Source organism: Pteropus alecto, unplaced genomic scaffold (assembly GCF_000325575.1).
Source record: "Pteropus alecto unplaced genomic scaffold, ASM32557v1 scaffold220, whole genome shotgun sequence".
Lineage (NCBI taxonomy): Eukaryota > Metazoa > Chordata > Mammalia > Chiroptera > Pteropodidae > Pteropus > Pteropus alecto.
Genome location: NW_006430043.1, coordinates 2,086,151 through 2,108,553, shown reverse-complemented (window position 1 = coordinate 2,108,553; position 22,403 = coordinate 2,086,151). Strand labels below are relative to the sequence as shown.

The 22,403-nt window shown below is 47.1% G+C and overlaps 1 protein-coding gene across 1 annotated transcript in view; it reads left to right on the top strand.

The window, feature by feature from the left end:
• Window positions 1-18,849, top strand: part of LOC102891571 (keratin, type II cuticular Hb6) — a 42,856-nt gene extending 24,007 nt beyond the window's left edge. The window contains exons 2-8 of the mRNA XM_025045375.1: window positions 8,843-9,030; window positions 11,703-11,911; window positions 13,394-13,454; window positions 14,410-14,505; window positions 15,184-15,348; window positions 15,610-15,735; window positions 18,625-18,849. Coding sequence (XP_024901143.1) covers window positions 8,843-9,030; window positions 11,703-11,911; window positions 13,394-13,454; window positions 14,410-14,505; window positions 15,184-15,348; window positions 15,610-15,735; window positions 18,625-18,849 — 1,070 coding nt within the window. The remainder of the gene's footprint in view (window positions 1-8,842; window positions 9,031-11,702; window positions 11,912-13,393; window positions 13,455-14,409; window positions 14,506-15,183; window positions 15,349-15,609; window positions 15,736-18,624) is intronic.
• The last annotated feature ends 3,554 nt before the right edge of the window (window positions 18,850-22,403 follow it).

The window sequence follows — 22,403 nt, the reverse complement described above, 5'->3', positions numbered from 1 at the left end:
CACTCCTGAGAGAAGTCCAACCCCACTGAGAGCAGTTCCTCTGCAAGGATAAGGGAATTCATCGTGGCATTATATGTAGCAGAAAGAGGTTGGTAGAAACTCAAATGACCAGAAATAGTATAAATATAATTAAAAGATGATAAATGTATATGAAAGTTAGAAGCAACAAAGTTGATGTACTTACAGACAACATAGTGTTGGGTTAAAAAACATTAAAACCATACCAGATGAATGAAAAAGAGAGGGGTCTTCTGTGAGCCGATAAGTTAGAAGCAACAAAGTTGATGTACTTACAGACAACATAGTGTTGGGTTAAAAAACATTAAAACCACACCAGATGGTTTGGTAAAAAGAGAGGGGTCTTCTGTGAGCCGATGAAGACACCGTGCCACAACCTGGACACTGATGGACTCAGCTTTCTGCTTAGGAGCCCCCAAAGAAAAACTGAACATAAAATAAAGAAAATGGGAAAAACTAGAAGAGCTAGAGGGCTTCGTTGGGACTGTGCTGAGGGCTAGCTGAGGAGCCTTCAGACATCTTCTGCTGAGCCTTTGGTGCCTGGGTAGAGGTGTCTTGGAAGCAGATTTTTAGGGAGCTAAAGCTATCAAGGCATAGGATGGATTGGAGGAGGGTAGCCTGGTACACAGATCTGTTAAAAGGTTAACATGTGGGGATGGTGGCTGCAGGCCACACAGGAATGGTACACCATGGAGTGCTGAGCACTCGGAGGGAAGCTGCTGGGAGAATGAAAAATCCAAGCAGGGAGGAGCCAGAGAGGACACATTTTGTGTCCATCAATCTGGGAAGGCTTCCTGGAGGAAGAGAGCTTTCGTCCATGATGGCATTGAGTGCCTTCAGCAGCCAGGCTAGGGTGCCCTCTAGTGGGAGGAGTATGGCAGTCCTGGAGCTTCTCTCCAGCAGAGCGGTGACTCACACAGCCCCGTAGGCTTATCTGAGCCACAGAACTTAGAGTTTTTGTCTGTGAAATGGGTTGCATGTCATGTGGGTGTGCTGTAACTGGATGAGCTCCTGGAAGAAGACAAGAAAGTGGTAATTATAAGTGTTTCAGGGCCAAGTTTTTTTCTGTTTGTCTCCTGAAATTCCTCTTTCTCTGCCAAGCCTTCTGAGCTACTGCAGTTGAGGAACCCCGGAGGGCACTGTGTCCCTTGGCATCCTCTAGGCAGTAGCTGCCTCTCTGTCTCATGGACCAGATTGGACAGTCCTGTGCCCCTTACGTAGAGGCCCAAAGCTGAGCCTCCTGTCACTTCAGCCCACTGGCTGTCCTCCACCTCTTTGGGCACCCCACGGCATCAGTTCCACCCAGCAGCAGACTCATTCAGCACCTGTGGGTACAGCGACCTGACATGTCCCCTTCACCTTCCCCCCTTCCCACCCCCCAAAGACAGACAGCAAACCTCTTATTTTTCAGGACTCCTCACGGGGCTGGGTCTCGGGGCTCTGGGCGCCGTTTACGCCCACTGGTTGCAGTCTTGGCCAGCAGTGTCCCTCTGGAAGCAGCGAGGGGACTCAGACAGTTCACTCTTCCTCCTGTGTGGTCTGAGCAGCAGAAGGCAAGGATGACCACCACTCTGGACACTGTGCATTGGTGGGTGCTGCCTGAGAGAGCAGGAGCTCTTTGAGACAGAAAAATGAGTTGTCCTCGCTGAGCGCTGCCTGGACTGCAGATTCGCGAGTGAAACAAATGTTGGTTTTTAAAGTGGCTGAGTTTTGGGGTGTACAGCCAAGTTACCTCTTGACTGAGTTTCATAATTTGCAACTGCTCTTGATTATTAGAATCATCTCATTCTAGAGTTTAAGAAGTTCTAACTTCATTGTAAAATTTCAATTTTAGGCTCTGCTCAAACCTCTTATGCCTCTCCACCCTTCAGCCACCTTTTCTCTTGCCTGGCTAATCTGTTTATGGCTCTAGTGGCTCCTCAGGCTCTTTTATTAGATAGTCCATCTTCTTTTTTGAGATTTTTGTCCTGTTTTGGGTCAAGCAGAGCTCTGCCTAGGTGGCAGCTGGTGGAAGCAGCAGGATCCGTGACCTCCTCTAAAGTCAGGTGGTGGCCCTGCAAGCCTGACGTTTGAATGTTGATTCCTGTGAGGTCCCCCAACACTGTTGCTGTCTTGCAATGTATGGCTCCATCTTGCCTTCCATGCTGCTAGGTGCTGGCAAGACTGTGACCCTTCTATTTCACCTATCCTCCCAAACCATCTTTGGGTCCTGCGACCATGAAGGGTGGTGGCCAGGTCCAATGTGCAGCTCTCTTAGAAGTTGGGGGGAACTAACTTCCTTTTGTGCTCAGGTTTAGGATGTGGCTGCCACTCTGGGACCACAGGAAAAATTCACCAAATCTCCCATTCCTCACACAATACCACACGAATACCTTTGTTTATTGTACATCTGCCTCATAGCTTTTTACTGGCTACTTCACCCTGGAAATCAGAAGAGCTTGTGTCTTCCTTCCTTGTCAGATGCAGGAGACTCAAGAGATGCCCCCTAGACTTCTTTCTTTCTTTTCCATGCCCCAGAATCCCTGCTCCCGCTTCTACCTGCCTAGGGTGTAACCTGCCCTGCTGGTCCTGGTTCTGGGTTCTTACTCTGTGCTGGGCTGTCTGTCCTCTGCCTATCTCAGCATATCTCACTTCGCTTGAAAGCATCTTAGAAGCAGGGATCTAACCAACAGGCAAGAACCTTCTGCTGATCTTGAATTGTGAGGGAAATAGGTATTCTACTTAGTAAAATTTTAAATACTTAAAGTTTGACCCAAAACTCCTGTGCTTATGGAAATAATTCTAAAGTCTATTACTGACTTTCTTACTGCAGTGAGAGGGTAAGTGGCTGTCGTCATGCCCCATGGCCAGGTCAAGGCCAAGATGGATCCAGAAACCCAAGCTTCTGAGTGCCATGCCAGCCCTCTCTCCTCGATGTATCACTGTCTCTTTTTCACATCAGCCAGCAGAATGACACTGTGTTTCTTGGTGCAGGACTTCACTGACTGTGATGTTGTTTCATATCCATATTTAATGCGATCTGCAGAATGGCCCAAGTTTATGCTGCACACCAGAGAGAGTACAATGAGTGGGATAATTCGTACCTGCACTGAGGGTCCTCATTGTCTGTGCTCATTTCCAGTACACATTGGCTTGAGATGCCTGTAAGACCCCAAGGGGGAAATAATAGCAAAAGTGACTGTTTGTTGAATGTTCAGTATGTGCTACTCACTGTGCTAAGTGCATTGCACAGCTGTCTCATTTAATTATCTCAACAAGTTCAGGCAGGGCTGGGACCAGTGTGTCCTGATGCAGGGCCTGACGGCAGCTGTAGTGCTCAGGGAAGGGCAGTTAACTTGCTCTTAGCCATTCTGTCATCTTTTTTACTTATTCCTGATGCAAAACTGCACCTCGCCTGGTGAGATGGCTTTAAGTTTGACCTTCAGGGAAGCAGAGTTCGCTTAGACATCCAGGTGCTGAGTCAGAAAGCTTTTTGCAGAGCTTTAAGTGCCATGGTCATCCTTACGGCATATGGGGAACATATTGAGTGCTTGTATTAAACAGGGAATAGTGGCAACTGAGGATTCCTAATCTCTGTCTGGATCCCTTGCTCTCACGTCCAGCCTCCTCTGGACAGTCAGTCAGTAGAGTGGAATAGTGGCAACTGAGGATTCCTAATCTCTGTCTGGGTCCCTTGCTCTCACATCCAGCCTCCTCTGGACAGTCAGTAGAGTGATGTGGGGCTTGGGAACCTGGCCTTGGGCACCAGGCAGACCCAGCTCCTCTATGACCTGCTGTTTCATCTTAGCCATCCCATTTAGCTGAGCCTCAGTGACAATAACACATCTTCTAGCACTATCACTAGTGCTGGTTGCCAGGTAGTTCTAGGTCTCTCCTTTCCTGAGTGTTTGGCAGGATGGCCCTTCAGACCTCTCTGTCCCTCCACCCTCGCAACTGGAGCTGTCTCAGGTAGTGGTTACTCCATCAGTCTTCAGGCAACTGTAGTGGATGTTTAGAATGAGTCAGGTGTAAACGCTGTCATTTTAAGCTACAGAGATTTTGGAGCTGTTTGTTGTCACCAAAAAGCCTAGCCCATCCTGGTTGACACTTACCTCTGCGGGGATTTTAGGAAGATTAGTGCAGCCAATACATAGAAAGCACTGAGCATGTTCTATCCATTGTGAACACTCAACACCGGGTTGTGTTTTCTTTTTCTCCGTCTTGTTGTCCCACAGGCATCTCAACTTCTGCATAACCACATGGAGCTCAGGTCCCCACCCACCAGGCCAAACCTGCACTTCTTCCCATTCTCCTTGTAGCGAGACTGGCACCACCTTTCAGTCTCTCGCATAAGCCGCCAACCTGAGAATCATCATGTGGACTCCTTTCCTCTCCCCCCACATCCAATAAATTGACAAACCCTCTCATACTTCATGATTCTTCCCATTTCTTCTCCATTTCCTCCCACACTATCTTAGTTCAGGCTCACGTTACTTTGCATTTCCTTTCATGCGATAGCTGCCAACTAGATTTTCTGCCTCCTTTATGTTCCCACAATTTTTTCTTCACCTCACTGCTGAGTTGATCTGATCGTACATTCAGTCACCTTCCTCCCATGCATCCGTCATTTATCACTATTCATCCTGCCCCACCCACCCCTGCATGTCGCTATCAGAGGAAAACTCTCCACTGCTGACGGGACAAGGCCTAAACTCCTGGGAGGGGCACACAGGTCTTCACGTTTCAGCCCTACCTAAGTGTTTCCAACCTCACTTCTCATCACTCCGCAAGGGACACCCTGCGCTTCAGCCATACTCAATGAGCTGCACTTCCTGGACTGGATCATCCTTGCTCATACCTCCATCCCTTTGCGCACACTATCCCTTGGGTTTGGGAACTCCAGACAGGGTTCAGGGCCCATTTTCTTTTAACAGAGCCAGGTATCTTTGTACATGTCTGTTATCACACTGATTTTCCACTGTGACCAGTAGGCTGTGAGCTACTCAAGGGCAAGGATCGGCTCTGGCCTGTCTTGGTGTCTCCAGCATCTAGTGCAATGCCCGACACCCAGATGCTTGATAATTAATTGTTGAATGAATGGATGAGTGAATGAGAGAGGCCAAGCCAAGGACTCATGGATGAAGGGGAGAGGAAGGTTATTCAGTGGCCACCATGCAGTCCTAAGCCACAAAGCACCAGCTCATGTGGCCATGATACCCTTCCAGACACATTCAGGTGCTCGGGAAAGGCTTGCTGTCAAAGACAAATGCATAGCAGGGCTGTCTGGGTGGGTGTGAACAGGCTCACTCACAGCTGGATTCTCTCTTGACAGGGCCTCCCACACTCCAGCCCTGGTAGTTTTCCAGCTGAAGAATCGAGCCGGGAATTGCCAACTGTCCTTCAGGAGCTGAGCACAGCAGAAGATTCAAGTTGAGATCTTCCCTTCTGGGTTTTTATTTTGGGAGATACCCTCGTAATATTGATGATGTCAGTGAGAAATCCAAGAGTGGACTTGAAAAAGCATGAGATAGTCAGAAGGTGATAGCTGAAGGTCAGGGCCATGATAGTGAGGTTGCATCTCAGTGTTTTGAAGGCCTTGGGCTCAGATAACATTACGTTCTAGGGAGACTGAAAGACCTTCTAGAAATGATGGGGAATGATTGTCAGAAATCTTGGTACTTGTGGAACAAAGGGGAGTCCTGAGGTTGGAGAGATGGTGACTTCCTGATTGTCACACCTGGTAAGAGGGCACTTTTCAAAATGATAACACGGCTCACGTGATGTACGAAGGACAATTCTGCAGAAGGTTGTTTCTGCCAGGGTGGTCAGTGTACACGAGGAAAAGTGCAGTCAGAACTTGTCCCTCCCACCTGGCAGGAGGACTGAATGTGTATAGATGGAAACACATAACATAGGAGGTAACTAAGCAGATTTGACAATAATGGCAAGAAATTAACACCTGGATAATTAATCTGTAGATCAAAGTTGATCTTAATATTTTCTTATCACTCTCCAGGACTCCCTACCCCTCTTCCAGAGCTCACTCCCGCCCAATTAATTCACTTTCACCAGAGCACCTTCCAAGAATGATGCCAACTCTATATGGTATTCTTCTGCATGGAGATTTGCACAGAGGGGCTGCACCAAAACAAAACAAAACAAAACTTACACAGTCATACCTCCTTTGCCATGTCTGAGTTGACAAAATGACTGCACCAAGACTCTCAAAAAAGGTAAAAGAACTTTTATAGACTCATGTGTGGTGCTGAAAATTGATGAAGTGATTTATGTCTCTATCTGTCTATCTATCTATCTATCTATCTATCTATCTATCTATCTATCTATCTATCTAATCTTCATCATCATCATCATCTATCATCTATTGGGCCCAGTGGAATGATGGACTCTAAAGGATTTCCAACAAAAAGGTATTTGGCCTAACTCCTGCATGCACCATTGGGAACACTGGAGACCAGAAAGGGTAGGTACCTTGTGCCAGGTTGCAGAGTCGGCAGAGCTTAGGTCAAACATTTGGGGTGATAGCCTTGGCATTTTCCTCGCTCTACCACTGATTAACTTTGTTGTGGAGATGAGTTTAACCCATGAGAAAGTGTGGAGGCATCCTCGACCTCTCCTTTTTTTCACACTCCAAATCCAATCTGTCAAGAAATCGGATTGGCTCTTCGAATTCCATCCAAAGGTGGCCGCCTCTTACATTGTCCAGGGCTTCCTTCCTGGCATGAGCTTCTGGCATCTCCCTGGGATTACTGCAAGATCCTCCTGACCCTTCTCTTTTCTTTCACTGTTTCCTCCCTTACAGTCTGTTTTCCAGGCAGCCATTACATCACTGTGATCATTCAACAGTGTGATCATGTCAGGTCATGTTCATCTTCTGCACAGAGCCCCCAAAGCTCCACTCTGCACTCAATGGCAGCTTAAGTCCTCACATGGCCTGCTGGCCCTCCCTAATTGGCACGGATAATCTCCCTCCCCGTACCTCCCGAACTCGCTTGTACTCGGAACTGGCTCTCATTACTCAGACCACGGGGGCTTCCTTGCTCCTGGTGGGAACACATCAAGCCTGTTCCCACCTGGGGCCTTTGCACCGGCTCTTTGCTCTGCCTACATGGCTCATCCCCTTACCTCCTCAAAATCTTTGCCCAGTGTCATCTTCTCAGTGAAGCTCTTCAGACCACCCTTCTCCTAGCTCTCCTGAGTTTTCTTATCCTGTTCTATTTCTTTTTTTCATAACACTTATCACCACCTAACGTACAGTCTATTCATTTATTAAGTTTATCGTTGATATCTCCCACTGCAAAGGAAGCCCACAAAAGTATACATCTTTGTTTTATTCACCGATGTATCCCCTGCTCATTATATGATGTCTGGCATATAGTAGGTACTCAATGAACAGTTGTCGAATGAAAGAAAGAAACAAATAGAGACCAGCATGAGGTGGGCCCCTTCCAGAGCATCAGTTTTCAAATTGGTTTCTATTTTGCTTGCTTTGTTCAGTGCATCCACCGCGAAGGAGCTCTCTCCTCTTCCTGCACACTCAACTCTTCCCTACCGGCAAGAGCTACCGTGAGAATTGTGCTTCTGTGGCCAGCCATGAATGGCCTCAGAAAGCCAGGAGCACTCCCTCCCTGTATCTGATCAGTCATCTTTCTCTCTCTTGTCGTGGATCTTTCCTCCCTGTGTCTGGTCTCCCCATGAGACCCAGCTTCCTCAAGGGCAAACTTTGCCCACCCAGCTTGATTTCCCTCAGCATCTAGATTATCGCCTTGTTCTGGTGGGACCTCAGCACTTGCCAGTGAATGAAGGCACCTCCTCCAGGCCAGCTCCTGGGCCTGGCACATCATAGAGTGTTGGCTGATATTTGTAGACTAGATGAAGAACCTCTCCAGATATTGGCCATTCCCTCCTGTGTTCAGTATTTTCAATTCAAGCAATGCTTCCCGAGGACCTAATATGCGCTAGTTGCCACGAGGGATGTGCACAGAGATAAGACATGATTCCTGAATCCAGGGGGCAGTACCAACTGCAACGACTCTACTATAAAATGGAATGTGGCTCAGAGCAATAACAGGGAAAGGTCTGAAGAGGCTCACTCCACATGTGCTCGCCCTGGGTGATGAGCCAGGGGTCCTTGCAGCCTCAGAGGGGAAACATGGGAAGAGCCGGCCGGTGGGGCCTTGGTGGGACATGGGACCTTTTGAGTGTCAGGAATGTGTTGGCCCAGGCCTCTACTTGCCTATGTAGGATAATGATGTGAGGTCTACTCACAGGGCTAGAGAGCAATTATGGTTAAATAAATAAATATGTCTAGGCCTGTGGGCTTGAACAGTCAGGGGGCAGGTTTATTGGGATGCAGGGTCTCCTTGATACGCTATTAAAGGTGGCAAGTTTCAGTTTTCCTTCTCAAGTTTCCCCTGGGGGTGATTCTCACGCTCATAAATGGCATTAATAACTTTCTCTTGCCTTTTATGTTGTCAGGAGACCTGTTGTCTGCCCTATAAAAGGCAGAAACACTAAACCAGTCTCTGGTGCGAGACCTGGTGTCCTTGGGTCCCCTCCACTTCCCTTGGCACTGCCCCGCAGAGCAGAGGCATGGCGAGCCGTTCTTATCACATCAGCTCTGGCTACGGAATCAGGAATTTCAGCTCCTGCTCCGCCGTCATGCCCAAGCCTGGGGCTCGCAGCTGTGCCAGTGCCATGGCCTACCGTGGGGGCAGTCCTGCGGGGCTGGGCTACAGGCGCCTTGGGGGCTTTGGCAGCCGGAGCCTGTGTGCAGTGGGATCCCCACGAATCGCAGTGAGTTGTGCACGGCCCCTACACAGTGGAGGAATCTTTGGCTACCGGGCAGGGGGCCTCTGCGGGCCCAGCCCGCCCTGCATCACCACCGTGTCGGTCAACGAGAGCCTCCTCACGCCCCTCAACCTGGAGATCGACCCCAACGCGCAGTGCGTGAAGCACGAGGAGAAGGAGCAGATCAAGTGTCTCAACAACAAGTTCGCTGCCTTCATCGACAAGGTGGGTCTGTCGATTGTCCCCTGGTGCTGTGGCTTAGGAAGGGCCAAGGGACTTGAAACGCAATGATGGGCCAGGTTCAAATTCTTGGGGTCCCAGTGCTGCGACCGATTAGCACATGGCCTTGAGAATGTGGCTGAATGAGGGTCTTGATTTTCAAATGTTGCTCTGAGAGTCAAATGCGAGATGAATGTAAAGCCACCAGCCAGAACAGTAAGGTTTGTGGCTGCCGCTTACCCTGCCCAGCAAGAGCTGAATGTGTGCCTGGGACCCCATCCTCTGAATCTCAGCCATCACACAGTGAGGAGGGTAGGTGAGCTGGGCATCTCTGCTTAGTCTGACCCGCTTCCTGGAGGAGATGCTGTCATCCCTAGTACGGAGAGGGGAGCCAGGATGAAGAGGGGCCAGAACCTCCTTTCCTGCTCTTTCCTGGTGGGGACAGCAGAGGAAGGCTGTGAATCCCCAGGACTTCTATCCACATCATCCTCCACCCCAACCCACTTACATAGAGTAAAGACACTGAGTTGAGAAACTTAAGGGAGGTCAGCGGAGGGGCTGTTGAGTCACACTTTTCCGATGTTGCAGTTTCTGAGCCCTTCTTCTGGTTAGACATACAGCTCTGGTTTTCTTTGACCCCGATGCCGCCTCTGAGAGCCTGCAATCTGACCGTTAGGGGAGGACAGCCACTGAGGTCCAATGGAGGAAAGGCTCATCTTCCAGAGTGGAGTAGTGTGCGTTCTATACCCAGAAAGTGCACACCGGGTGGTGTGGGTGGGAGCTTTGCTCTCAGACAAACACCACCATCAGAAATAGGCACATCTGCAAGTGAAGGTGATGTGCATCCATTCTTAACCTGCTCCAAACCACTCTTCCTTTCCATTGGCACAAAGAAGCTGACGTAGGATCATGCAGGTTATTCACAACACAGGGACACCCACCAAGAGAGATGAGGGGGAGGTTGAAATTCAGCCCATGTTCTGCTAGTTGTGCTGTGTGCCCTGGTGGTGGGTGGGGGGCTGCATCTGCCTAGAGGGGCGCATTTTCCTAATTTGCTCAAAAGCACAGTGAAGACACTAAGCACGCAGACTCAAAGGCATCTTTGCATGTGGTCTTTTGGATATCACCCGGGTCCCTCCCCTGGGGATGCTGACAGCACTCACCTCCTTCCATCATTCTTCTATCAGAATAAGCTCTAGGAGTGCAAAGTACACCCATGTGGCAGGTTTAAACCTGTAGAGCAGGCAGGCCAGAGACCTGCTCCCACTACTTGGGTCTGCATATGGAGACCTAAGGCAGATCCTTTTTGAATAATCAGGATTTTGGTTCCTTTTCCCAAAAGCACGGGCCATGGAGAGTTGCTTTATACTAGGCTTAGGGCTGGCAGCTGCATGGTGCCTGGTGAATGAAGCCAAGCTGAGAGGCATGCCTGTCTCCGGGGCAGCTGCTGCCACTCACCTCCAGACACAAGCCCAGCATTACCTGAGTGTCCGGTTTGTCAAGGTCAGGGAAATCCAGATTCTTGCCTGAAGTCACTTAATTATTAAATGTTGGCAATTAATCAAGTTTTATAAAACTATGTGCAGGCCAAGTAAAATATGCCTGTGGGCTAGATAGGGCCTGGGGGCTGGCTGTCAGTGTAAATTGCTGATGTATTCTCGCTGCCTCAGTGAGGCTCAGAGACAATGAGACACAGAGGCCTGACTGGTGGCAGAGGCAGACAGTCAGAAGCCTCTTAACTCTTGGTCCAGGGTTTGCCCTCTTGGGCTCCCGCACCCTGGAGTCAGAGTGAGGAGGTTGCATTTTTAAATCCGTGCCATAAAAATGCCCACAAACTTAGCAGATTAAAAAACACAAATTTATTATCTCATAAGGCCGAAATCAAGCTGCTGGCAGGGCTGCATTTCTTTTGGAGGCCCTGAGGGAGACCTGTTTCCAGGGACAGTCAGGTTTTTGGCAGAATTGAATTCCACCTGACTATAGGACTGAGGTCCTTGTTCCCTTGCTGGCTGGTTGACGGGGATGGGAAGGTATGAGGTGGAAGGGTTGTTCTTAGCTTCTAGAGGCTTCCTGCATTCCTTGACTCATGACCCCTCCTCCCTCCATCTTCAAAGCTGGTGATGGTGGTCGAGTGCTTCTTGCTTCTTATGTTCGAAATCTCTCCCCGCTTCTTCTCAGCATCTCTCTCACTCTTCTGCCTTCCTCTTCCTTTGAAAGGCCCATGTGACTACTGTAGGACCCATCTGGATAATTGAGGGTAATCTCCTGATCTTTAGGTCTATAACCTTAATTCTATCCCCAAGATCTCTTTTCCATGTAATGTAACAAATTCACAAGTTAGAGGAATTAAGATATGGCCACGTTTGAGAGGCTATTTTTGGCCTACCACACACGGTCTGTGATATTTTACAGGATCAGATGTTATTTCATTCTGTGCAGAACAAATAAATCATAAATAAATTGTGTGCTCTTTCCAGGAGACGGGGATGGAATGAGGGGAAGTTATTTGGGGAATAATTATTAACTGTACTTTCAGAATTTGTAAATGATTTGGCCTTTGGGGGAAGGTCACAGGCTGCTACAGGTCAGGGGCCATCCCCAAGGGCAGAGAGAATTCTTGGGGATAAGGCACCTCCCCAGACTCCTCCTGAGTCTCTTTCCCCCACCCTGGGCTGTAGGTGCGCTTCCTGGAGCAGCAGAACAAGCTGCTGGAGACCAAGTGGCAGTTCTACCAGAACCGCAAGTGCTGTGAGAGCAACCTGGAGCCGCTGTTCGAGGGCTACATCGAGACGCTGAGGCGGGAGGCCGAGTGCGCGGAGGCCGACAGCGGGAGGCTGGCCTCAGAGCTCAACCACGTGCAGGAGGTGATGGAGGGCTACAAGAAGAAGTGAGCATGACAGGGCTGGGGGTGGTTATAGGAGTGGGGTATGTCTTGGCTTAGTCCATACAACTCTCCTGGAGGTAGACATGGCTGAAGGCCAATGTCATTCCAGTCTACCAGTCAGTTGGTTCACTATATCAGTCTGCTTCATCTTGTCTCGGCTCCCAGCTTCGCTGGCCCATCCTGGGGACTGGGAAAAGATTTAGAGAGGAGACATACCAGCCTTGAAGGAGTGAGACATATATCCAGGCCACAGACTGACCCAGAGTTAGAGGACAAATGAAACAGAAGGACTAAGATCAATAGGGCTAGAGAGCAGAACTTGGGAGTGGTTGGCCCCAGGATGGGTGGAAAGGAAAGGTCCTGGAAGAAAAATCTTGAAAAAAACAAAACACAAAACAAACAAACAAACAAACAAAAACAGACCGATGCCATTAAAGATATCTTATGATTGTAGAGAGTTCTTTTATTTATACTGAAGATAAATCATTGAGCTCTTGTTCTGCAAGGCTGTACAATTCAAAGGTCCACATAAATCTTATTTTAACCTGACTTGCTTAATTTGGCCGTTACCTAGTTTTGCTCACTTCATCACTGTTAACTTGTCCCACTTTATCTGGCAGATAAGAACAGAGTGAATTACTAGGACATAATCAGCCCTAGTAATTCTAATTGGAAGTAATTAAAATTCTGGTCTTGGAAGATCAGGTTTTACCATCCAGGTGGACTCAGCAATGGGTTTTTACTTTCCTTGAGGCGGGGGATGCAAATTCAGACACAATTCTGTTTGTAGGTGTCAAAATCTGTTTCTTACTCTGGGGATACCGGGCCAGTAATTACAGAGTTCAGAGTTTATAGCAGCCCAAATTCCCTGTAATTACGAAGCTGTGAAAACCATGCTCTGGGAACTCTGGTCTCTCTCGTTGCCTTGAATGGGGCTTGGCCAGACATCAGACCTCGCTGCCAAGAGCAAAGGAAAAACCAGGCTGGAGGAGGGCTGTGGAAGTCTTACTAGTAGTCCGGGCAGAGTGGGTTGCCTCCAGGATTTCAAGTCCTTGGAAGTTGGGGGAGGGGAAAGAGAATGTCCTGGAGTTCACGGAGCTTTATGTTTTGTGCAGTTTTAGGGTTGAAGGACCCCTGGAGCACGTGCTTTTCATTCATCTCACAAATTTACTGAGTGCCTTACTGCACACCAGGCAATTTAACCCAAGATGCAGAAAGAGTAAATGACTCCCTGAGGTTTTGCAATAACTTCACTTCCAAGCTTTGACTAGAAACCAGAGACTTCATGTCCATTGTCCTTTGGTGTTTTTCTTTTTTCTTTTTCCTTTTTTTTTTGTGCCTGAGAAATAGGAGTCCAGAGAGGCCAAGCCTCTTCCCCTCGAGGCACACATAGTCAAGGGCAGAACCAGGGAGTCTTGAAAACCTAGGGTTTGCTGGCCAGCGCATGGCCCCAAGCCTGAGGGGCGGTGTGTTCTCTCTCCTCAGGTATGAAGAAGAGGTGGTCCTCAAGGCCACTGCTGAGAATGAGTTCGTGGTGCTGAAGAAGGTGAGTGACTCTTTCCACATGGCGAGCAATTAATTCTTGGACACTGGACGCTCTGAGATGGGGCATCTTGCCAAGGTCACATTGGTCCAGTTGTGGTGGCAGGGCACTCGAGTCCCCCAACAAAAAGAGTTTGGTTGGGCCATTGTGGCCCCTGTGCAGGAACCCAGACCGTGCTAATGGAGGCTTTATATAAAAACGACCTCATCAAACTGCCGTTTGGCTGTTTATAATCTCCCTGATTAGCCAAAATGATCACTTTTGAATTCGCCAGGTCGGGATGTGTTTGTTCTCGGCTTGCTAGTGATTTTGTGAGCTATAGCCCTCATTCAGTGCAATTGCAGATAATGAAAAGAAAAAAAAAAAAAACAGAGGAAAAATGGCTAATAATTTCCCTTTGGTTTCAAATTGGTGAGTTGAAGTGTATACTAATACTTTTTCACAAATAAGGTGCTTACCAACCACCTTATTTGTGAGTAGTCATGGAATGGAGAGAGGGCTGGTTAAAAAACTTGCCAATAGGGGCATGATCTTGGTCTCAGGCAGGAGAGTCAGCTACTTGGGTGTTGGGTGTTGCCTGATGCGGGCGCCAAGGATGACGTACCAAGGAGGCGCACTTGTGGCTCTTTGGCCCCCTCGTGGTCATGCTCCGTGGGCCAGTCTGGCTTAGCAGCAGCCTGATGCTTTGGGCTGTGATGTTAGGCTATGTGATTCAGCAAAAGCCCCAATTTTAGAGGAACTGGAAAAAAAGTCTGTAGGGGAGCAATGTCAGGGGTAGATAACAAAGGCCCTGTCCCTCCTAGAGGGCCTCTGAAGGTGAAGACGAGAAGTCTAGGTTAGACATGTAATTGTGGGTTAGACGGGCAGGGGCGGGGCATGGGCCAGGAGGCAGCCTTAGGGTCCACTGTAGAGTGCAGGGAATGACCCCATGGCCACCCTCCCTTGTCTTCGCCACCAGGATATAGATGGCGCCTATCTGCACAAGGCCGACCTGGGGGCCAATGTGGAGGCACTGAAGGAGGAGACCCACTTCCTGCAGGCTCTCTATGAGGAGGTGAGTCTCCCTGTCTCCGGAAGAGTAAGTGAGGGAGGAGATGGAGGAGTTTTTTCCTGGGGTATGGCTTGTCCTGGTTCCTTGGTTCTAGGAAGAGTCGTCCATTCTTTACTCGTCTAGGATCTCCACATCCTTTCCTTTTGTGACCAAGGAGATTTTCTGTAGTTAGGGTTTCCTTTCAAAATGAGAATGGATAATGTCCATTTAAAATGATTTGAAAGACTATAATTCATCGCCTGTCTACACAGCACTACATGAATTGGAGTTTTGACAATATAAGAATATTTATACAGATATAATGACAATTATAGTGTGACACACAATTAGAAAACCCAGGACTCTAAATCTGACCATTATCTGGTTGGCTGGATTCATACAGAGAGCTGATCTGGAGAGTTTAGGCCCCAGGCGCAGTAATCCAGTTTGTTCCTTCCCATAGAAATCTGCCTCTATTGATCCAGCATTAATGAAATTCCACCTTACTCACTGCCTTGAGGCCATGGTCCAAATTCCAGCCTTTTCCTCTTACAGCTACATGTAAAATTCTTCTGACTTGCCAGTAGCTTTCTAATTTATTTCCTAAAGTTTCAGAGTTGAAATTATATTTTTGGATTACTTAGAGAGACAGGAGTCAGAGGGGAATTTGGAGCTGAGGGCCCTGGCTGTTGTCTCCTACAGGAAATCTATGTTCTTCAGTCACAAATCTCTGACACGTCGGTGGTGGTGAAGATGGACAACAGCCGGGAGCTCAACATGGACTCGGTCATGGCTGAGATCAAGGCTCAGTATGATGATGTGGCCAGCCGCAGCAGGGCCGAGGCTGAGTCCTGGTACCAAACCAAGGTGAACTGGAGGGCTGGGCTGCCTCCCTGGGCAGGGAGGATAGCCATGAACCTGGGGCTTCCCTGGGAAAGGCACCCAGATGCTCAGAGGGCTGCAACAAAGGTTCTAGGTTCAGAGCAGGGGAAGCAGGTGGGACTATTGCTGAAGAACAGTAAGTACGCCGGCTAATCTGGGCAGGGTGGGACCAGTGACCTCCCAGCACACCCTACAACCATGTCGTGATCATTGAATATTTCCCCACGTCTGTCTTCCAACCCACAGTGTGAGGAGATGAAGGCCACAGTGACCCAGCAGAGTGAGAACCTCCGCAGAACCAAGGAGGAGCTCAACGGCCTGAATCGCATGACCCAGAGGCTGACGGCAGAGGTGGAGAACGCCAAGCAGCAGGTCGGGGAACACTGAGACCCCACTGGGTGCACCTGCTGCTTCTGATCTGCTTTCTGCTTTCTCCTTACCTTTAGGGGCCGCTGCTGTCTTTGGCAGGGCTTAGATTTTAACAACCTGCATCTGAAGGACCAACAGCGCACAAAATGTTTTAGGGACAGGACTGGTTTATCTATTTAATATATGTCCTTATTGTCCTCTTTCATACATATATTTACATATATATGCATATGTACTTTAAAATATATCTTTATAAACTTTTTAGTGTTTTCAATTTACATAATGATATTGTACCATAAATCTCATTCTGATTCTTCCCTTTGCCAGTTAGCATTATGTCTTTGAAATCCATGCATGTTGCTATAGATGACCTGTTTCATTATTTCTGTTAATGGAATTCTATAACAGTCCTAAACCATAGTTTAGGTTGGATATTTAGTTTACTTCCAAATCTTTTCTAATACAACCGGTCAGTAGTATCATGAACATTTTAATACACATCTCACGTGCACCTACATGAGAGATGCTTTGCAGGTATACAGCAAGGAATGAAATTGTTGAGTTGTAAGATATTCACTTATTTACTTTCCATAAATACCTGCGGAGTGCTGTGTCAGTATACACTCCCACTGTCAGCACACGAGGGCTTCTGTTCCCACATGTAGTATTATCGGACTTACAAATTCTTATGGATCTAGTAGGTGTAAACCAGAATCTGATTATCTGCGTTTTTATTTCTCTTGTTAACTAGTGATGTTGAATGTTTCCACATACACTTACTCCTTTGTATTTCCCCTTCTAAGAATTGCCTATTCATGTCATCTGCCCATTTTTCTGTTGTAATTCTTGTCTTCTTGGTGATTTGCAGTATTTTCTTGTCCGTTCTATCTAGACTGTAACCCTTTGTCAGTTATACATGCTCCCATTAATATCTGTGTGCTTTGCTCTGGTGTCCTTTATCGAACAGAAATCTTTAGCCTGGATATGGCCAAATCCATCAATTCTTACCTTAATGGTTCATACGTATGAAAATTTGAGGTCATAAAGGTATCTTCTTACATTTTTTCCTCTACTAGTTACATAGTTTTACCTTTCACACTCAGGTCTTTAATCTGTCTGAAATTAATTTTTTTGTATATACAGGGAGTAGAGTTCTAATTAAAATTTTCTACATGTAAGAAAAGATATTATATAATTCATTCTTTAATCATGGGCTTGTGATACTACCCCTATCATAACACTGAGTTCTCACATATCCCCAGCTCAATTCCTATTCTCTCCCTTCTGTTAGCTGTTCTTATCCACTATGTAAGATGTATTACAAGTACTTTGTTACTGTTAACAGCTGAGGAAGTGAGATATGGGAAAGGTTGACTTTCCGGAAGTGAAATTAGAGAAGAGTCGAAGTTATCTTCACTTGGACATTGATATGCTTTTAAAAAGGGTTGATTTTATTTGGTAAGAACACTCAACATGAGATCTATCCTCTCAACACATTTGTAAGTGTACGACACATTATTGTTGACTACAGATACAGTGTCGTGCAGTGGATCTCTAGACCTTATTTATCCTGCATAACTGAAACTTTAGGTCCATTGATTAGTAACCTCCCATTCCCCCTTTTCCCCAGCCCTGGCAACCATCATTCCACTTGGAGTCTATGAATTTGACTATTTTAGATACCACATATAAGTGGAATCATACAGTGTTTATCTTTCTGTGTCTGGCCTGTTTACTTAGCATAATGTCCTCAAGGTTCATCTACATTGTCACATATTGCCGAATTTTCTTCTCTTTAAGTGCTAAATAGTGTTCTATTGTCTGTCTGTACCACATCTTTACCCATTCATGTGTCCACAAACATGTAGGTTGCTTCTACATCTCAGCTACTGTGAATCATGTAGTTACGAGCAGAGGGTGGCTAACATTTCTTAGAGATCCTGATTTCAGTTCTTTTGGGTAAATACCCAGAAGTGTGATTGCTGGATCACGTGGTAGTTCTAATTTTAAAGTTTTGAGGAACCTCCACACTACTTTCCATAATGGCTACACCATTTTGCGTTCCCACCAACAGTGTGCAAGGGGTTCCAATTTCTCTACATCCTCATTAACCCTTGTCTTGGTTTTTTGATAATAGCCATCCTGACAGGTGTGAGGAGATTCTCATTGTGGTTTCGATTTTCATTTCCATGATGATCAGTGATGTTGAGCTTTTTTTCATATACCTGTTGGCTATTTATGTTTTCTTTGGAGAAATGTCTATTTACATCTTTAGCCCATTTTAAAAATCAGGTTATTTGTATTCTTTGCTATCAAGTTATAAGAGTTTTCTTAGGTAGGGCCAAGGGAGGAGCTGTGGTTAGTGTGCTAGGCATTGTAAATGGAAACTTCTTTCAGCAGGCTGATCTCAGTGGGCCAAAGATGAGACCCCGTACAGTTGCCTCTGAAAACCTGGGCTTGGCATTAATTAATTGGGTTGCTTAGAACAGGTCATAGCCTCTCTGAATCTCAGTTTCTTCATCTGTATAATGGGAATAACAAGGCCTATTCTGACAAGCTTGCAGAGTAACTTGAAGGGCAAATAAGATAACAACTGTGAAAGTGCCTTGTAAACTAACAACAGTAAACAAATATAAGACAATGGCACTAATCATTATCAGTCCTATTCCTGTGCTAACATTTTCTCCTTCTAACAGCTCACCATGGACTTGAGTTTTACAATAAAGCGGTACAGAAATGAAGGAAGAAAGCAATTATTTCTCTGTCTAGTTGATTTCCAAGTTGACCATTTTGAATGGAGGCAAAATAGGATGACCAAGGCTATAGGAGACCCATCAGGGCTCCCACAGCCTGGTCCCTTCTCCAGCTCCTTCCCTCCTTTCCTTCTCCCAGCGCTGCAAACTGGAGGCTGCTGTGGCCCAGGCGGAGCAACAGGGTGAGGCGGCCATCAGCGATGCACGCTGCAAGCTGGCCGGGCTCGAGGCCGCCCTGCAGAAGGCCAAGCAGGACATGGCCTGCCTGCTCAAGGAGTACCAGGAGGTGATGAACTCCAAGCTGGGCCTGGATGTGGAGATTGCCACTTATCGCAAACTGCTGGAGGGCGAGGAAAGCCGGTGAGGACAGGGCTTGGAGTCGCTTCTTGGAGTCGCTTTGCAACCCCACTCAGGGCTAGAAGAGTGCCTTACTGAACTGTAATTCCCCAGACAGAGAGCGTTCAGACTGGGAAAGACTCTAGAGATCATGGTGTCCAGCCATTTCCCCATTTTCAGATAAACTGAGGTCCAGAGAGGAGGAAGGGGCAAGTCCAAGACCGCAGCTAAAATATCACCAATCTCAGGGCTAGCACTCCGTGATCTTTCCCCTCCTATACTGTCCGCCCCGCACCCCCCTCCCACCCCAGGCTGTACCTAAAACCCATTCCAAGGCAACAACTTTACCCTGCAGGTTGAAACAATGTTTCTGCAATCACATCTCAGTGGGTTGTGTCAACCTAGATAGTCTGGTATTTAGTACCAGTGACTAGAAATGAGCAGCACAGGGTCCTTGTTTAACAGGGGAAGACAGAGGCAGACATAAATCCATCCTTCAGGTGATTGGGGTTAGTGTCCCAGGGGGGCTGTGGGAGGCATCTCAGAGGAGGAGAGAGAATTGTTGGGGAAGGGGTAAGAAAGGGACAGGATACTTTAGGCTGTGCTGACAGTTTGAACCAAGAATTGAGGGCAGGTGAAGTCAGCATGCGAAGGAGTGATGTGGGTTTACACCTGAGATGGTGCATGAGCTTCCAGCCTCGAGGTGCCCACATCATTATTGCCTCCTAGTTGAGTCCCATGGGGGCAGGGAGCAGGCTTCACTGGAGAGCAGAGTATGGAGGTTAAGATTACGGGCTGAGAGCCAGACCTCCTGGGTTCAAATCCCAGCTCTACTACTTAGTAGCTTTAAACCCCTATACCCCAGTGTTCCTATCTGCAAAACAGGTCATCACAAAACCCACTGCTTAAGGCTGTTGCAAGGATGGAAAGAGTTCATGGAACACATAGTAAGCATGATTAGGAGCATGTTGTCATCAGAATAAGACTATCTCTAGCCAGTTTAGCCAGGAAGGGCTGCACCCACGCATAGGCTCCTTATTAACACCGTTAGTGTTAGAAATCTGACATGAGTGGCACCCAAGGCAGCTGGCCATGCTGCTGGACTTACAGTATAAATGACCAAAGGAGGTAAACTTTTCTGTCCATTTCCTCAGGCCTTGCATGAATCATAAGAGATATCTCCTCTCTTGTACCCTTAAGCACCCAACCCACTCACCAGCATTTTGTGGGGTGCTTGGTATTTGCGCTGTGAAACTTACTTTCATTATGATAATAACCATTAGTGTATTAATGACTCAACTATATAATGAATAATGCACTGTCCTCAACACATCAGATTTTAAAAGGTGGTTTAATGTATTGTGCTTTGCACATTGTGGCAATAGACCTTATAATAAACCTTCTCCTCTTGGTATTTAACATGTTTAATTGGATTACACAAGTAATGTTCTTTTTACAAAGTATAGGAAATGAGAATATAAAAGCAACCGTAATCACTCAGCTCGAAGGTAGCTGGTGACAGTGTTAGGCTCAGCAGGCACCACGATGGGCCTTGGTTAGAATCATCTGGAAGAGGACAGTTCCAAGGCTGTGGCAAAGTCAGATTCATGTGGTAGGAAAGTGAGCTGGAAGCTATATCCTAATTTATAAGCTGTGGAGTGTCGGAGGGTTCTGAGTGAATGAGAATAGAGCTTTCTTGGAGGAAAAGGTTTGAAGCTGGGGTTAAAAAACGGGGGAGACAAAGAAACAAAGTACAGGTAAGTGTGTGGGAGGAGGGAGCATCTATGAAAAGCCCACTGTAGAGATATAAATGTCTCATTATTAATGAGGTACTTATAATATTAATAGCAAACTCTTAATTGGATTTACTGTGTGCCAGGCTCTGTCTGTAGACACTTTACATGTAGAGCTTATGACAACCCTAGAAGGTGGGTATTATTATTTTTATTTCATGACTAGGAAAACTGAGGCACAAAAAGGTTAGACGACTTCTCGAGGTCATCCAGATAGAAGTGGCTCAGCCAGATTTGATTCCAGGTGGCTTGGATCCAGAGTCCTGGCTCTTAACCACCACACCTTCCATCCTTCCTCTGCATTTATCAAGTCAGATGGATATCTGGGGTAGCATTTAAAATCGTGGGATTAAAATGAATCACTTTAGATAATAGGCAAGCTTTTTCCTACCCAGAGGTGTCCAGTTAGGCAGTAGCTGCTCCCATCACCTATTCTTTGGCTTGGCTGGAATTTCCAGCCAAGCAAGGGACAAGAAGGATGACTCCCACTGCCCCCCTATTTCTACTATCAAGTTTTTATGGCCAAGAAGCAAATGAGGCATAAAGTGGCCTTTTGGGGAACTCAGGGAGCAATGCCAACACTGATGCTGTCTGCAGTAGGTGGGTGGCATGCCTCCAGCCCCTCATCTCCTCTCCCCTGCTTCAGGATGAATAGGCCTGTTGCAAGGGCAGGGAAACCTGGTTCTAATGCTCACTCTCTCTTCTCTCTTGCAGGCTGTGTGAAGGCGTGGGCTCAGTCAATATCTGTAAGTTGGGGGTGTGTGTGGGCATGGTTCTTTTGGATGTGAATAGTCTTAATATTGGTGACCGAATCTCTGTCCATGGGGCACTGAGTGAGGAAAGTAGTAGCTGTGGCCTCTGGGATCCAGACAAATGGATGGTCCAAAATATTTGGCCTTTACTTGGATCTATCTAGAATATCAAGGAAGCCTAAGCTAATCAGTGTGGCAAGTTCTGACCCCCTAAATGATTCTGCAAAAAAAGCCCAAGTCTTTAATTGCACACAGAATATGTCTCAAGTGGTTTTAATAAGAAGAAGCACTTAATGTCTATTCTGATTATTTGGGGCCACTGCAGGCAACCCTTACGTTTTTATCTTTAATAACCTAATGTATACACAGTCCTTAGCCTAGGTGTCTATCTGTTCCCCTCATCTTTCTAGCAATCCTAGAAAGATGAAAGAATCTAGATGATTCTTCCACTGTGATCCGTCAGATTTTGCTCAAAGATTGTATAAACACATCTCAACATTAGTCTGGTTCAAGTAGAGTTAGGTGTCCAATTTGCTAACCACACTGCTTTAAGAAGCAGACGGCAATGGGTTTAGATTTGCCTGCAGTTCAAAAGATTCACACTGCTGGTCCCTTCCAGTGTGAAGAGAGTTCATTATTGGTTCCAAAAAATTCTGGGTCACCCTATGTCCGGGACTGAAGAGAATTCTGACCTGGTGTCTCCATCCACAGGTGTGAGCCGTTTCCAGGGTGGCGTAGTCTGCGGTGACCTCGGTTCCACTATCTCTCGTGGCTCGGGGGGCGTGGCCATCAGCAGTGGAGCCCTCTGCTCGCCCCCTGGAGCAGGAATCTGCTCCAGTGCAAGATCTGTGCGGTTTGCATAGTGGGAGGTGGGACTCTGGGTGGATGAGTTCTGGTAGGGGCCAGGGTGGGGACTAGGAGGGGGAAAAAATCTTTTCTCTCTTAGGCCTAAATGTAAGTTTAGGAATTTCCCCTTACTTGGAACTCAGACTAACTCTCCAGTTTCCTTCTTATTGGAGTTATGATTTACTCTTTGA